The sequence below is a fragment of the Equus caballus genome, chromosome 18, assembly GCF_041296265.1.
Source record: "Equus caballus isolate H_3958 breed thoroughbred chromosome 18, TB-T2T, whole genome shotgun sequence".
In the NCBI taxonomy this organism is placed as follows: Eukaryota; Metazoa; Chordata; class Mammalia; order Perissodactyla; family Equidae; genus Equus; species Equus caballus.
Window position 1 is genome coordinate 6,803,381 of NC_091701.1, and position 18,517 is coordinate 6,821,897.

Below are 18,517 nucleotides of genomic sequence, written 5' to 3' on the forward strand. Positions count from 1 at the left end.
TTGCCAAGGTCTTCATCGTCACATTAGCTGCCAGCAGGAGATCTGTGCTGCTGAAAACTGAGTTTGACAACTCCTGCGTTGACAGACTAATAAACTCAGTTACATGTCCTGCTATGATGATGGACGGCTTTATTTCCTTTCTCTGTTTTCTACATATATTTACTTAACCAAAAGTCCTATTTATGCTAGTATCTTTAAACTGTGCACTACAACTATGCCAACTGAAAGATGATTTACAAGCCAGTTTGAGAGTTAATGGGGGACTTGATGTGGGGATATGCTTTGAATTCAAAGCAGCAGCCTTAGTTCTTTCATCATATTAAAAACAGGAAGTTTCTCTTCATGGTGGCCAAAGAGAAAACCTCACAGGTGCTGTGGGGTATCGCATGATTCCTTATGTTTTACCTTCTCTCAGTACAGAATACGTACAAATACGCTCCCAGGAAGTGCCAACAAGCTGGAAGCTGGATCTCCCTTCTCTCCACACTGATTTTGCACTTTCAGTAATTGGATCTGGGGCTCGCTACTGGGAATGCCTGCACAAAAAGCCAAAGTGCGTGACCGCGAGGAGCTCAAACTAATGCCACAGAAAAATCAAAAGATCAATTATTGCAACTACTTTACACACAAAAGTAATACTTGAGCAGAATGTTGAGGTAGAACAGAAAATTGCCAGGAAGAATATTCAGTCCAAAATAATAGAGTGATAAAAAGAGTTTGGCATGTTTAAGGGATGGAAAGTCTATGAGAGCCAATATAACATGACTGCATATGGGGCCATGACTGAAAGTGTTTGTGATTTAGGAGGTCTCCAGACAGTGAAGAGCCATACTTACTGAGCTGAGAAACAGGGATTTTATCATTAAGAAAGTGGAGAGCCACTGAACGATTTGAAGCTGAGCAGTAATATACTGAGAGTTTCTTTCAGAAAACACACACCGAAAACTAAATTTAAAAAAAAACCCCAAGAATTGCACTAATGACAACTCACCTTGCCTACAGTATGATATAGCTGATGAAGCTTTGCAGGATACACACTGACAATGTCAGAGACAACAAGAATATCCAGGTTTTAGTCCTGCTTGAGTCTTGTAACTGAACGTCCTTGGGCTATCCATTCTAACCTGTTCTGAATCTTTTCTTCTTCTTCTGAATACTTGTCTTGTCCCTCACCAAGGTTGCAGTGGGAATAAATGATGTAAATATATAAGAAGAAGAACTCTATAAGGAATCATACTTGTCAAAAAGATTTCACGCCCATTGGTTCTGAATTTATCCCTGTAGCAATAAGGGACAGATTCTATTATATTCTCTTGGTATACGACACAAGTGAGATTCAAATTGGTGAAATAACTTGCCATAGGTCACAGTGTTGCTGTGTTATAGAATTTTAATGAATGAAGAAGTATTTTCTGAATTTTTATCTCTGAATTACATAATGAAAATATTTTTGCAATATTAAAACTGAGAACACTGGGAATTAATTTATTTCATGACAATTTAGATAGTCAAGTCTTACTCTATTATTTAAAATAAAATTGACAAACTATATTGAGCAATCACACTGTCTCTTTTGTTCTCTTATTGCTTATAGCCCTTATTACCCTTTAAGTTGATTTATTCCAAATGGAAACCACAGTGGTTCAACTCAACCAAATGCTTCAAGGGCAAGATGCAAGAGCTTTAAATATTTGTGGCCATTATACCCCTCATGTTTTAACTTGTTTTAGTTTTAAAGGTTATTTGAGGTAACAGTATGAAAGAGCACTCAGTGTTTTCTAAAACATAGTCAAGAGATTTGGTGTATGATCTATGCAAATATTATTCTGAGCTAGAACATTGGAAAATGGCTAAGATGAGAAAAACCAACTGTACAGTATAATTACAACACACTCATTCTGAGTCATACTACTGGAGAAAATCAAAATAATCTTTCTTAGTGACCGTGTGTAGTCTATGTATATTCCACACTATATTCTGGAGGAATATGGGTTACAAGAAATACTCGATTTACCTAAGGGCATTTGTGGCAGAGACAGATCTGACTCAGGCCTCTTGAGCCCCAGTCTGGCTTCTTTCAGTGATATTGTACCTCAAGTTTTTCCACTAATGGCAACACCTATGCTAGAATCTAATATCTGTTTAGTAACCTACAATGTAAAAAGTTTTCCTATAGCCATATGATTTGGTAGCATAGGAAGGTAAATTATTAAATGTCTCTTACCAAACATACACCCAAACTTTCATAAACATTTTAAATATATAATAGATACCATTTAACATGGAAATGCCAAATTGCAAATTTTGTGCCAGATATTTTTCATTCCTTGCCTCTAATCCACAAAATAACTGTTTAAATGAGTTATTATTATTTAGAGATCAAGCAAGCAAGGCTGAAAATTTTAAGTAATTCGCCCAATACCAAAGAGCTATAAATATACCATATATCTGTCTGGATCCAAAGCTTAGGCACAGACGGAAAATGTGTCTTTCTATATCGAGTTTAATATGTATGTATCCAGTCCAGATTACTTCCTTCTCACGGGACATACTAGAGCTTTGTATTTCTATGGCAATTAGTCTTCTGTTGATTGAAATACACTACAAAGAAATGCTCATTGTTCAAAGTAAATTTCAATGATTCTCCACAGAAAGGCAACATCAACAATTAAATTATCTCCAGTTAATTATCTTCTTTCATATTTTGGGATCTTTTATTGCTTCTAAGGATTTGGAATAAAGCCCAAGCTTGTGATCACATTTCTTGCACATTGTCAATCCAATGTAAGTGTTTGCAGTTAGCTTTACTGTAACCTCATTTAATGAGGGGAAGGGGATATGAAGGGAGAGATGGAGGGAAAGAGGAAAGAAAGAATAAATAGAACAAATTAACATGTAGGAAATAACTGTGGGAAACTTAAATCATTGAGATGTGTTCAAAAGGAAGAAAATCGACCTGAGGTAAATATACACCCTTCATTCCTACCCCTCTCTGATGAGAAGTCTTTGTATCAGTTTTGTTTTTAAGTCCTGCTATATTTCATAAAATATTTAAGAGAACTATTCCTTCCACTTAGAGATGCTGTAATGTGAAGAGGAAGTGCTTTCAAGCCATCTAGAACTCAGTTCAAATCTCACTTCCACCAGCTTTGTGTCTTTAAGCATTTTGGCCATAAAAGGATATTTATATTCATTGATCCTCTACTGTACGTCAGTAAGTACAAGATATACAAAGAAGAATGCACAGAAAATTGACAGTTTGAGAAGGATAACAAGAACCAGATATTCAATTTTAGTATTGTGGAATAAGTTCTGCGTGAGTAGATGCTGAAGGAGCAAAACTAAGCAGTATCTAGAAAGGTCCCAGTAGGCTTCTTGTAGGAGTTGACAGAGATTACTCAGGCAAAGAAAGTGATAAGAAGTCTTTCTGTCAAGAGATTTGCATATGTGAAGACCACCATTGTTTGAAGAATTGCCACAGTCTAACAGAGTCAGAGCTAAGAATGTTGGGGGGTGGGCGCTCAGAAAGTGAGATGACAAGTATAAACTACTGAGTACAATGCAGGGCAGTTACACGGAGCTTAACAAGTATTTGCTATCTTCCCCTTAGGCTAGTGCCCTGAGAGAAACCCAGAAATTCTCCATGCTCCTCCTCATTTGTCCTTCATTTGATTCTCACCCTTGAATAACACTCTCTAACACTTCTCTGCCTACTCACGTCTGGCTCTTGTGGACAGCCCCAACCAATCTCTAAGAACTCTTTCACAGCAACTTCAGCCTGCCCTGATCGCTCTCTTCATAGAGTAGCAACCACCTTGCAGCTGGTCTTACGCACATGGTTATGCACTGCCTTGCATTATTTGTTTATTAATGGATGCAAACATATTGGTCTCTTCTCCTAAAGGAGAATAAAATCATCTCAATGGTAGGTAATGGTTTTGAATCACCTGGATCCTGACAACACTTAAGGTAGTCATCAGTGAAAAGATTCTCTTGGAACAGCAAATTCCAATACATTCCAGTACTGCCTCAGTCAGACTGTCTATAGAAAAGTGTTTTTTTTTCTTTTCCTTATTGTGCCTTTCTCCAAGTTCTTTTTTAAACATATATCCAGTCATTCAACAATTACCAACCACTGTGATGAAGAGTTAATCTGGAGGATATCGCTTGGACATTTCTGTTTATAATCTGTTCTTAGAACATTTCTCTTCTGCATTTTATGTTATCACTTTTTCTTAGTTCTTGCTTTCCCTTTCGTCATCATTCCTTATTAGTTGTGTCTCAGTGTATCTCTTCTTGAGTTCTTTAAAATATTTTATTTTGTAGGTTCCACCCTTCGCCTACACACCTAATTGACTTCATCTACTCAAAAGGCTTCAGCAACTTTACACACAGTGATTCGGATCTTCTCCTCTGGACCTCACTCCAGGGATTTCTAGGTACTTCTGCACATTGAGCATCTCTCCAGGCAAACACTGTGTCCCAAATTAAAAACGTGAGAGTGTCCACTAAATCTCCTCCTATGTCTACACGTTCTCTATCTGTTCACATAGAACAGGGACTTTGCATTTGCCAGGCACCAGGGTAAATACTTAATGAAGATTATTTTGTTTTGTTCCCATGATATTTCCTTTAGGTAGCTGCTATTTTTAGCCCCATATCACAAATAAGGAAGTGAAAGCACATGGAGCTCAAATAACTTTCCCTAGGTTGTATATCTTGTAAGTTGTAGGACCAGGATTTGACACAATGCTATCAGGCCCAGACAGAACTGAGGACTTACTCACTACATTCTTCATTCATGATGTCTTCTAAGCTAAAGCTGAAAGTCATCCTTCTCTCTCCTGTATTCGATTTGACTTCAAGCTTGTTTGATCTAATTTTAGATATGCCTTTCAAGTCATGTCCCTTCTTTCTAGCTTGTTCTGACTCTCATCATTTGCTGCCCACACACTTGCAAACAGCATCCAGTAACTCTCCCTTGCACCTACGTCTTCCAATTTCAGTACGTGCTCTACGATACCAACACAGTTATATTTCCAAAAAGAAACTAATAAACCAAAAAGCAAACAAGAGCAAAATAAATATTAGCAAGTCAATTCCCAGCATTAAAATGAAACCAACAAAATGTGACCGGCTTCTAGATGCTTAATAGGGAAGTAAGCTCCTTCTCAACGTATAATTCCATCTTCTACTCTGGTTGTATTTCCTGACTCTCCATCTTCCTTCATTTCATCTTAGATTCCAGCTATGTTACACATCTCATGGTCCTCTCTTGCTGTTTGACCCTTCATGTCTTTCTGCCTTTGCACATGTTGCTCACTCTTCTCTTTCCCCTTATTCTTTCCCATCTTTCAAGTATGTGTTCAAAGGTCAGTTATTCTGAAAACCTTCTCATGTTCCCCAGAAAGTTACAATACCCTCACCAAGTAACTCAACATTTCTGTGTGCACATACCTCATTTATCTATTTGTGTATACAGTAAATAGTAGATATCTGCTATGCGTCAGAGATTAAACAAGGGGCTGGAGACAGAGAAGATTCAGACATCATCTTGTCCTTATAGAATCCCCGTCTAATGACACATTGAATTATCTTTTTCTGCTTAATTGTCTGTCTCACCAATTACATGATATGCCCTTTATGTCACCAGTTCCTTGGATATGAGTAGTACAAAAATAAATAAGACACAGTTCCTTCCCTAAACGAGTTTACAGTCTCAGTAGGGGAGTTAACATGAATAAAAATAGTGATGACACAAAAGACTGGTTAGTGTCATAAAACAAAGCAGGGAGTGGATTCAACAATTCATTACAATATTTTTTTCTTCTCCTTTAGGTCGCAGCCGAAAACATCTGCTGATGGCATTCAGGATTAATCACAGAGTTGAAGTTTCTTTAGTTCTTAATAGGAAACCCATAGAACAACAGTAGGATATGAGTTGACCTGAATTAAGAGATATGAGCAATGCTTTTAAATAAACCTCATATTACCAGAATCCCCCACCCTCTCCAACCTTTCCTTCCAACCAAGAAATGTCATGTAGTTAGAAGACCATTTACCTACTGTTAAAATAGCAAAAGTGTTATCCCTCTGTGATGACTATTGTTGAGCCTGACAGCCAGAAAATTTGATATGCTTCCAATCAATACCTGGTTATTGACTGCCCAATGGGAGAAGCACTATAGCAGGCTTGGGAGAGGAAGAAATCTGACATCCTTTGCCACACTGAAAAGTGAGCTAAAAGGTGTTGTTAGGATGTCAGAGAGACTACACTGTGAAAAGAGATTAGCAAAGGCTGAGAAATGGTGAAGAGACCTTGAAAAGGGCTCATGTGAATGTCATCGGACATAGATAGTGAGAAGATCAGGGACAGTCCCACTCAATAGGAGACATATAACAGATGATAAGCACTTGTATCACTTATTGTCTGCTCAAGGTGAGAGTAATCATCAAATGCATAGTTATTGACACCAGATGTGCTTTCAAATGGTACTTGTTGAGGAATAAAATAAAATTCTGTGGAGACAATCTTGTTCCTATTGTATAAGTAATCTAAAAAATAACAACTTTATTTTATCTGGAACTCATCATGAGGGTCAATAATAATTTCCATTTCAATCTGCAAATGCTTTAGTAAAAATACATGTCAAATAGTTTTATAAATTATATAAATAATTCTGGCAGAGAAGGTGAAATAAGATCTCAGAAAATAGTGATCAAAGTTTAAACTGTAGCAAGACTTTAGGAAAGCAAGATGAAAATATGAATCAAGATCCTTAAAACTACTCACAATCTTTGACTCAATAATGTCCTTGCTAAGGCTAGTTCAAGAAAACAATAGAACATGTGGGGTTAAAAAATTATTTAAGCACAAAGATGCTCACTATAGTGTTGGTTATAATAATAAATATTTGGAAACAACACAGGGCCTTGTCCTCTCTTCAAAAGAAAAGAAGATTAGAATGGTTGAATGAAAATAAAAATCATTAGAATATTTATTATGTAGTCACTGAATAGTATTTATAGATATTGCAATAGAACATGAAAAGCTTTGTATAATGAGAAGCAAGCTCAGATTTCCCCTTGTGGAAACTGCTTTATAGGAATACCATTTGAGCTTCAGGAATGAACGAATAGAGCTATTTATTTTTCCTTTCTTGAGCCAAGCAAACATCTACATTGTCCCAAAACATACCATATATATTCCTACCATCATGTCTTGACTCTTGCCAGTATCTGTTTTCAATTGGCTTCCTTATTCCTTACATCTATTTTAATTTTAGTTGCCATTGAAATGCTAACTCATCCTGCTTCCTCCATAATGATTTCATGATTATTCTAGAACACAAAAACTTTCTCATCTCTCAGTCTTCTAGAACTATGTTTTCAATTACGATATCATAATATCTTAGCGTGTCTCAAGCAACATCGAGAATGTCATGAATGTCCCATCACTAAGTTCATACACAGAGGTTTGCAAATGTCTTACTTGTTCAAGAAAGAAAATAAGATACAGGGATTAAGTATCTGGCATCTGCTGCCAGATTCCTTCCAGCCAAGTCCCAGCTCCACCAAGGTTTACTAGCTGTGTAAACTTGAGGAAGTTATGTAATCTTTCTGGGCCTCAATATGTTCATCTAAAAATTAGAGATAACAATAATTCCCATCTCACGTTATCATTATGTTGCAGACTAATCTATGTACTAAGCTCACATAATCAAACCCTCTTCCTTTTAATCTTAACTTGGATTCATGCTATACCATGACCAAGATACACCTTGAGTACTTAGAAGTTGGTTCAATTACATAACCTTCTAAACTTGCACATTGTATAAAACCAATTAACCAAGGTAACTGTGTCTGGTGGGCTGAAGGCCCTGATCATTGGTTGGGTTGCTGTGGCTTAATCTGGACTGCAAACATTATTTTGCTTTCAGTTATTCCTCTGGAGAGCAAGATACAACTTAGAGGAGAAGATTCCTAAGCAAACAGTTTACAAACAAGATATAACAGTGTTCAATGGCAGACTATGGGAGAAGTGATAGTCTCGTATTTCCTCCTCAGATTTGATAGGAATTGGCCACACATTCATCAACTCCTTCTTAAAGAGGTGGCTTTGAACAAAGTGTGCTTGAAAAGTAATCTAACTTGCATACCAAAGTTCTTTATGTGTCATCAGGTAAGGAGGAAAGAAAATTGAAATGACATGATGATATTTCTACTTCAACGGCAACCTGCCGTGTCTAAAGACTTTGGGAATTCCCATTTCTCATTTCTTAGAGAGTCCATTGTATTCTTTCCCTCACCCAGACCCCTCTCTTATCCATGAAGGCTGGGCAGAAAGAAGTTAATTCTATCTTTCCTAATTCAGCCTTATTGGTTTACATTTACTAGAAAGCACCAATAATGAAAAACAAAACTAACTCTGAAGAGCTTGAAAAGAAAAAAGACTAAAAGAATACTCAAGAAATTATCCGTTTTAATTATTATTATAAATGTGTTATGAATCTGAAGACCTTGCATTTAGTATACTGATTGCAGATGATTGCTTTAAGAAAATATACCCTAACACATCACGGACATTGTCATTTCCACAAGAGAAGGACTGTGAACTTGCTTATTTTGTTTTTACATGAGGGTATCCCTGTTTACTGTCCTCTGTGTTTCAGCAACTCTCATCTCTGATGCCCCACGTGGGAAACATGCTTGTTGAAGCCATGAAAGCATGGCTTGATTCATTCAGTTTATAAAGTGACTTAAAACAATCATCCTCACCCAATTGAGGGAGAGGAAGGGATTCTTTAGCAGGAGGACAGATTCCTGAATGCACAGGCATCTGAGGTGTGCTTGCCAAACCTCACAGTCATGCAAGCACCTCTGATTTGTCCTGGCTAGGTACCCAGAAGGGAAGAAGGGGCTTAACGATCTTGGAACTCACAGTGTAGGCACTGAGCAATTTCACGGAAAGGGGAAAGAGAAGGTCTTAAAAAAGGAATGCTATTTCTAAGGCTTGGTATGTTGAGTCCCCTGCTCATCAGTTTTGACAGTGTTTCTTTAAAAGCCAACACCTCACTTCCATCGATTTTCAACTTCACACTTTTGCAAAGCTGCAAATCTTCTATTTTTAGCCTGATGGATGGAGAAAATTAAAGGAAAAGAGCATCTGTAGAGATGAACTCCTCAAAATATCTTTAAATTACTTTAGGAGAAAGTGAACAGAATGAGCTCTCAAAGTGATAGGAATGTTGTCCTGTGATTGGGCTGGAATTGGGTTGGCTTTGACTTCATCTTCTTCAGGTTGCTCTTGTCTCACTAAGAAATGGATGGCCGTTCTGTTTACCTCTGAGTTTCTTACAAGAACATTGATGTTACAATCCTAACAAGTATATGTATGTCCTACAAAGCTTCTGTGCAAACACATATTGTTCTTGGCTATTTAGGGATAATATTTCTGGAACCAGACTCAATACTTATGGATTGGTATTTATTGGGAGTCTTAAATAAAAACATGTAATTTTAGCCTGAAAAGGCCTCACAAGATTTCATTAGTTTTCCCTTATAGGATCTGTGAAGAAATTGAGCTCTGGAGTGCTAAAATTATGTACTTGTTTAAGTACAAGATCTAGGTAAAATTTAAATCTCATCTCTCTCAGTTCAGTGTTCTCTTTGCTGTGCCAAATTTCTGAATAGAAAATTTTAAATAAGATGTTTCATTTTAAAGCCAGACAGTGTTTTTCACTTTCCAAGGCAACTAACAGCGTTAACAACATCATCCCATGATGACCACGGGACTATTTCTTCTCTGACTTGATTAGGCTCCTCTATGGGCATCATTGATGAATGCTACTTCCAAGACATAGAAGAGGCCATAGAATGGCTGAGAGGTCTTCAGTGATGCAAGTGCCAGCATTGCTTGCCCTGGATCAGAGTCTGATTTCAGGTCAGCTGGCATCTGTCACTCCTTTTCTGAATCTCTGAGTGCCATCCCAGCAACAGCAGGAGCTCAAGAAAAACTGATGACATATGCTCCTTTGGGATAGTCTCACTGTAGTCTTCAGGACGACTCCAGCCTTGGCTTGGCTCTTACATTTTTCTAGAAGTTTCTTCTCCCACCCCTCTGCCTTCTAAGTCAACTTCAAATTTCACATTTTCCATGAAATCTCCACTAACTATAACCAGCAGCTTCAGATTACGTCTTCCTCAATTATACTTATAGTTCATTTCACACCGTTTGACATGCAATTCTCTAAATGGCAAACCGTCTCTACTTTGTCATGTGTTTTTCTTTGGTTACCCCGACAAGACTATAAAATTATAGACATCTGGGCTCACATTATTCATTTTTTTTAATTCTCACCCCTTATTCTTTGTGAGATCCAGCCTGCCTCCCTGCTTCCTCTCTTACACTTCTCCTCACTGTCTGCAGTCTCCAGCCACATGAAACTACCTATAGATTCAGTTTCCTTTTTGTTTTATTCCTGCTGCATTCCTAAGATGAGATCAGCTCAAGGTTTCTCTTTGAAGCCTCCCTAACATTGACAGGTAGTCACAGGCACTCATTACTAATATGCTTGTTTTGTTGTTTCAGATCCCATCGTAAGAATGTACTTCCTCCCCTCTTAAATTTATGTGTGCCCATGTGACTTTATTTGCTCAACGGAGTATGGGTTTGGAGTAATGTTTGTCACTTCCAGGTAAAAGCTTTTAAAAGCTAGCACATGATTTCTTGTGCATCTTTCTCCCTGCCATGGCAACATTCCAAGTGATGGAGCCTTTGTCAGCATCCTAGAATGAGGACAAAGTGGAAGAGGGTCCCCTGCCAAGGTGTGAAGAGCATGTAACATAGACATGACACAACTGCTTATTACTTAGGCCACTGAGATGTAAGGTTGTTTATTAGAGGCATAACTTATCCCATCTAGACAATGAAGCTGATTTGATAGCTCCCCTTTGTGCACCTACACAATCTTGTCTTGCTTCTTCCGCAACACTTATCCCATTTCCTGTCTTTCTTCCTGGTAGACCATAAACTCCATGAGGATATGGCTTGTACCCATGTAGCCTCCATGCCTACCACAGTGTTTGTCATATAGTATCCTCTCAAGAAATACATGCTGAATGAATGAATAAAAAGCTCCCACCACATGTTTAATACATCCTGGAGTTAATATTGGTGTTCCTGGATTTTTGCCCATTCCTCTGTAGATAAACCATGAAACTACTCACAGTTATGGCAGGTGGCGCCAGTGTAACCTGTGTCACTGCAGTTACAGTAGAAAGTAGTCCAGGACTGGGAGCAGCTTCCTCCGTGTTCACAGTAGTTTGGCAAACACCTAATGGAAGATAAAGCAAAAGCGAACAAAATAAACCAAATCAGTTGAAATAAAGGGAAAATTAAAAATGTCTTATACCCAACTGCATGAATTGATAGTGGAAATTGGTCTACAACACTCCTATACCTAAGTCAAACTTGAATGACATCAAACAATACTATGGTTTTACTACAAGGGGTGGGTCCACCTAGCACTGCTGGGCAATGAAAGGCTCAGAGCTGATTTCGGCAAGTAAGTGAAGCATTTCAATATTGGGGCAAAATCTCACTGACTTAAAGTTAATTTGAAGTAGTCAAAATCTGTAAGGTTTTTCATTTACCATAGAATAAAATGTATAAAAAAGTTGTAATTTTACATTTTGGAAAGATTTTACATTTTTAAAAGAAAGGGGAAAGGGGCATATAATTGCGGTCACTGTCCTCACGCTTCTCTTTTCAGTGATAGCCAGGAATCTATTTCAAACTACATATGAGATTTCAAAGGATGATACCTGCTCATTTAACATGTGAAGAAATTCTAACATTTTTTAAGTGCCAATTCTATCCTTAAAATGAGGCCTTTAGTAGTTATAATAATATCAGTATGACTATTCCAAAAAATATTTTCACCAGACACATTAAAAACCCTCTAAAATATCACATAATTTGACCCAGAAATCACACTTAGATGGTTTTATTTTAAGGATATATTTCAAAATATGAAAACCATGTATGCTAATTATCATTATTCATAATGATGTCGTTCATAATGGTGAATCACTGTAAGTGTCTGACATTAGCAAACTTCTTAGGAAAGTTGTAGTACCTGAAATTAATAGGCTAACATAAAGCTATTATCTATGATGTTAACAAAAAGGATTATAACAGACTGGGATTGGATTAGACGAAAATCTAAGATATGAAACATGGCCACAACAAAATAAAATGAGGACTTTATATTGCAAAAATGATAGGAAGGAAAAATGTTCAATGTCACTTGGGCTAGTAGGAGTGAAGGCAATATTCATTTTTTCTGGACAGAGATCATACACTTTAGGGTCACATACATCTGAATTGAAATCCCAGCTCAGCCATTTACTCCATGGTGTCTTTGGGTAATTCACTTCATCTCTTTCACCCGTAATTTAAAATCTCTACCTTGCAGGCACTGTTGCCACTAGGAGATAACCTGGCAAGTGCTCAATATTTGTAGTGGATAAAGTTAAGATTAAAAGCAATGATAAAGGAATTCTTGAAAACAATCTTTACAGGAAAAAAAATCCCATGAATTTAAAAGGGAAGACTGTATAAGCAATGAAATTCAGACATGGTATAACACAATAAAAGTGCTCGTTGTGGAGCCACTGAGAATGTGAGGCAAGCAAACGTAAGATGATTTACCCTAAATGTCCTATATAGGTAGGAAACCCTCCAGCAAGGATTGTTTCAGAGCCCAGAAACTAATATTCCTGCATATGCTCAGATGTATTATTAGAAATTTTCTGCTCAGCACAGCAAACATACAATTGTGCTGACAGGGCTGATGTTTGGGAAAACCTCATTGGTAACTCCATGGTATCCAACTTCGGCTTAGGAAACCAAACAAACAAACAAAAAAGACCCAATAATCTTACTATGGAACAAGTGAAACCAATCAATAAATTAACAAAAAGAGCGGTCCCTTCCCTACTCTAAATTCTATCCTTCCTCTTGATTCCTATTCCCAGCTCCAGATCTTCACCAGAACGCAAAGAAACAGGTTTGCCACTCAGATGAACCACAGTTCCTGCCCCCGCCAACCTTGTGCAGTGGGGAAGCGGCATAAACTTGAAGCATCAGTGTTATCTACAAAATCCAAGCAAGGACTTCTGCCTCTGGGTGTATTCTGACAGAGAGCCTCCGAGCTGGCCCATGAACACCCACCTGCCCCCACATCCTTTTCTTTTGCATCCCAGCACCTCCCTGCTTCTGAATACTGCTGCTTCTGCAGTTTATTTTTCTCCATATTTTTCCCCTCTGAAACTATCTAGTCCTTACATGACCTCTCTAGACCCCCTTCCCACCACATCCCACTCCCCTCCCCCAGACACCAAACGCACACATATTCCATGATTGGCTAATAAGGTTATTATTGCTCCCCTCCCTACCCCAACAGTGAGTGAATTGCTCTAAGAAGGGAAATCTGAGCAAATCCAGGTAAGTAGCTGCTTAACGAATAGCTCTTTTGGTTTTGGCATCAAGAAAGTTTAGTTCAGACTCTTTTTGATAGCTGAAGCTATAAAATAGAAAACTCAGTTCTCAGTGGCCATGTTTTCAGTCATGAGAAGAAAATTTTTCTGCAGTAAAGTGAGAAAGAAAAAAGCAATGCTGAGGCGCAGCATGCAGCTGGAGAGACACGGCGAGGGTCCCGACCGTGTTTGTGTGGCTGGTTCCTGCTGTTCCCAAGATTTGGCTGCACCCCTGAACTTCCTGAGGGCTGGTGGTTTTAATCTATGTTAAATTCTGTGAGATAACCCAAGATCTTTCCCTGAAAACCCCCATTTCGCTCAGGCGAACTCGAGTTTGGATTCTGTTACTTTCAACTAACAGAATCTTAACTTTTTGTAAAACAGCATTCTATAAATAACAAAAATAAATGAAAAAACATGTTTCCTTATCATCTACACTGTAAAATATTTAAAAAACTCAAGATTTCTAAATTCAGTAGGGGGAGGGGTCTCGGGGAAAACTCTAAGCAATATCTCAGCACGTTGAACACATCTTTAATGAACCTCTCACAAACCTTGTATTACAGTGTTAACAAACTAAATTTACCGATGAAATTGTAGGCCAGAAATTCATTTGTTTATGGTCACTCAAGAAAACCAATAATGTATTTCTGAGAGGGAAAGAGTACATGGGTAAGAAAAAATCTAATATTTCTAGCACACGGAAAAGAAAAATGAATGAATGCTTATAGGGCTGCATTCGAGCCTGGTTCATTTTGGTTCAATGCATACTGTTATTAGGAAAACTCATCTGTAAAGTAGACACTCAAAATAAAAGATGCATGACCCCAATTTGCTTGTTTTAAAGCAGTTTTATGAGTATAATTTTCATATTCTTTAATCAGTTCATTTTAACTGGCGTTTTGTTTCTTTTTCTCTCTAATTGGCATAAACTGAGCACTTAGCCCATGAAATCAGAAAGAGAAGGGCTCGAGCTACGAAGTGAAAGGAGCCCATTAAGTGTAAGGGCCACCACCATCTTAGGTGTGAGGCCCTTCATCAAATTGCTAGGAGACAATCACTCAGAACACCCATCTTCTAAAATCTGAATATTTCATATATAACTGGACCTGGGGCTCTGTCCCTTCTTTTGGTGTACAATGTTTAACAAAGAAAGCTTTCAGCATGAGCAAACAGTTTTATTCATTCTATTCAGGAGCCCAAATAAGCTAGGATATGATGTGTGTCAGCGAAGACTCAGAAAGGACAGACGCATTGAAAGCTCTTTGCCTCTTTATAGAAGCAAAGTGTGCATCGTTTGCAGGGAGATGAAACAAAATGTTGAAGGAAAGGCAGAGAAGACTTAGGAACGGATGGAGAAAATATACCAGTTTTATATGAGAATTTATCATTTTTCCCAAAATAAAAACTTCTAAAAAAGAAAGATTGTTGAAACTGCAGCTGTGGACAATCTAGGTAAGAAGTGAACTGGGATGAAGAGTCATCCAGAGTGGTCCATGGACCTCATTAGTGGTCACTGTACCGTCTGCAGAGGTATACAGTATTGGCTTCACTGTTGTTGTTTTGTGGTGTGGCGAGCTGTTCACAAGGAGATATGAAGGAACAAAATATTTCTCTTTAAAGGCTGATGCACCACAAAGAGACAGCCAAAGGAGCTGCTTCAAAGAAGGGAAAGGATTTTACAAGATGTTGGGAGACTGAACCACTCAGAAAATGAGGAGCAAAAATTTCTGAGACTTTAAACCAGAGTCCAGTTTCAAGCATCCTGGCAAGCACGTTTTCTGCAAAACACACTGTCTGTTCGGGCATTAGGAAGAACAAAAGGACTCCTGCAGTTTTCCTTGAGAAAGGTCAGAGTGGTTATTTCCCTAACTTAGCTTTAACTGGGGCCAAGCACAAGCTTCCAGCTGGAGTGGATAAGGCCTGGGAAAAGCATTGCAGTGGGATTCCAGATAGTTTGGAAAATGCACTCTGTCAGTTTTTAATAAATTTAGTAAGTTTCATAGAAATTTCATAGAAGAAACTTTATTAAGTTTCATAGAAGAAACAGGAATTTTGGCATTTTTTTAAACAAAAATCAGTTTACTGAGTGATAGAGCAAATCTCATGACTTTACATACCAGTGACTTTCAAGTTTATATTTTGAATTCAGTCTTGTCTCCCAAATTCCAGACTCATAAATCCAGCTGCCAGCCTCACAGCTCCACTTGGGTGTCTAACAGGAATTTCAAACTTTGTATGTCCAAACCCGAATTTCTGATCTCTTACCTTGCCCCCCGCCTCTACCTTCTCCACCCATGTCCTTCACTATCAGATGATAGCAACCCCACCCTTACCACTGTCTACACCCCGGAATTTGAAAGTCCTGTCCCTCTCTCACTGCGCACATCTGAGATATGAGCAAAGCCGCTGGCTCTGCCTTTAGAATCTGACCACCTCTCATCACTTCCATTGCTGCCACTCTGGTCTGAGCCATCAGCATTTCTCACCTGAACAACTGTAATTATCAGCTAACTAGATCTCCCAGCTTCCACCCTTAATCCCTTCTGTCAATTCCCAACACAAGAGCAAGAGAGATCCTTTTAACACCTAAGGCAGATCATATTGGAACTCTCCAATGGCTTCCTGTTTTATTCAGGGCAAAAGTAACATCCTTAAAATGACCTACCAGTTCCTGCTGTTCTGTACCCCATTAATTCTCTGAACTCACTCCTACTCGTCTCTCTTTTCTACATCTGCTTTGGCCTTATTGACCTCTTCATTGTCTTGAAAGCACAACAGGGATGCTCCTTTGTCAGGGTCTTTGCCCTGGAGTTCCCTCTGCACAGAATACTCTTCCCTAGATGTCCATGTGGTCCACTCTTCACCATCTCCTTGTCTCTGACAAAATGGCACCTTCTCAAGGAAACCTGCCACCGTCACACTACTTAAAGTTGCAACTCTCCCTCATTTTGTACCTCAAATCCTCTTTGCCAGCCCCCCTTTTTTTGGCTCTATCACTTAGAATCTTCTAACACATTGTATACTCTGCTTATGCATTAAGTTTATCATTTGTTACCTGTCTCCCCAAAAGAATGTAAGCTCCATGCTTAAGGAGCTTGTTGTCCATAAATTGCTTTCTGTTTGGTTCCCTGAGTACCAGTGTAGTAAACAAGACGGCACTCAATAAATGGTTGTCGATTGAATGAATAAATGAATGAACATTTATGGGACGCAACAGCCAGTTGAAGCTGCTCTCTTTTAGCTAAGCCTCTTCAGTTAACCGCGGTCTGTCTGGTCTTTACTCATTTACTATTACCTGCCTGCCAGTGAGCAGCATAATGAGAGCTGAGTGGGGAAAAGAGGATACAAAAGAGCCTTGTTTTTTTCTCAGAGAAAATTGTTTTATTTTTATTTTATTTATTTATTTTTTGGGTGAGGAAGATTGTCCCTGAGCTAACATCTGTTGCCAATCTTCACTTTTTTGCTTGAGGAAGATGGTCCCTGAGATAATATCTGTGCCAATCTTCCTCTATTTTTGTATATGGGACATCACCACAGCACAGTTTGGTGAGCAGGTCATAGATCCACAGCCAGGATCTGAACGTGCAAACTTAACCACTATGCAACCAGGCCAGCCCCACTTCTCTTTTGTTTTTGTAAGCGGTGAAGAAATAGTGAGACAGGTAAAGAGAGTCTTCCTGCAGCCACACTTGAGGAGTAATTTAGAAAGGGGAGATGAATCCGGAAGAGTGAGGGGAGAAGTAAGATGGATGCTATGAATGGTATCCTCTTTATTGTCCTTTAAGGATGCAAGTAAATGGTGCAGTTTCTTTTGATTACTTGTTGCTATTGGGCTGCACTTTTGGGTCCTAACAGCTTTATCTCCTAAGTACTTACAGAGATCATTGTCTCCAAATTGGTCAGAAGCAGGATGCTTTTGAATGATGCAACTCAGAACTCCTTTGAGGAAGTATCTAGCATTCCTTATAAGTTTGTGTACAGTTTTTGATTGATTTTAATCAGGTAAAAAGTCTGTTTGGGAAATTTAATTTACCTATGTAGCTCACATTGATTCTTGTTACCTTTAATCAGATGTTAAAAAATGTAATGACCTTTAACCAGCCTTGTGATTATTCTAATAATATTTAACCAAATATTCTTTTTGTGGCTGGTCTCCTACAAAATATCTGCATCAAGAAGCAACAAAGATTTGGCTTTCTTAAGGCTTTTCACTTGCCAACAAGCTTGAAATGAAACTTTGACATGTGCTCACAATCACATCTGAGATGTTGCTTTAATGGTAATATTTTCCCTGTTTTATAGATGAAGAATATAAGACAGGATGAGGGTAAATAATGTGTCCAAGTATGAAATTACAGAGCCAGGAACGTGAGCCACTCTTCCTGTCACTGAAAGCTGTATTCTTAAGCACTGGCAGCCTTCTGTCTACCAAATGCCATTTGATCCATCTCCTTAACAGTGAACTCTAAGCTTGCATCTTAGGGCATCACTTCTGCAAAGAGGATAAGGAGGGGGCTTTACAGAATTGCACACTGATCTCAGAAAGTCGTTAGCAAACTTAGAGCAGTCAGTTCTAAAATACATTTTTTGTGGGAAAAGAAGTCTTAACAATATTGATAAATGGGTTAATTGGGAATAAATAAACCCACACTAGAGAAAAACGTGTACATTTTTTATACAATTAGCATAATATATAATTCATTCTGTAACTTCTCTACAGTGGTGAAGGGTGGAGAAAGAAGGTTTTGATTCTGTTTCTAATCCCTCTTCACTGCCAATTTGTGAAACCTTTAAAATTAGTAGCTAAGAAGATAGATAGCCCCTGTCCTTGCTCTGCTCTTATTTCTTTTTTTTTTTTTTTTTTCAGTTGATAGAGACTATCTACATTTCCTAAGCCTATCTGAGTTAATGTGATTGGTTTCAGATTCTGCCCGCTTTGGGAAGAAGGGCCTTATCAGTTATTATTGCAAGC

General features: G+C 38.3%; 1 protein-coding gene across 2 annotated transcripts in view; it reads right to left on the reverse strand.

Moving 5' to 3' along the window:
• Positions 1-18,517, reverse strand: part of CNTNAP5 (contactin associated protein family member 5) — a 775,716-nt gene that overhangs the window by 306,233 nt on the left and 450,966 nt on the right. For both annotated transcript variants that reach the window (XM_014732391.3, XM_070241766.1), the window contains exon 11: positions 11,230-11,336. In XM_014732391.3, coding sequence (XP_014587877.2) covers positions 11,230-11,336 — 107 coding nt within the window. The remainder of the gene's footprint in view (positions 1-11,229; positions 11,337-18,517) is intronic.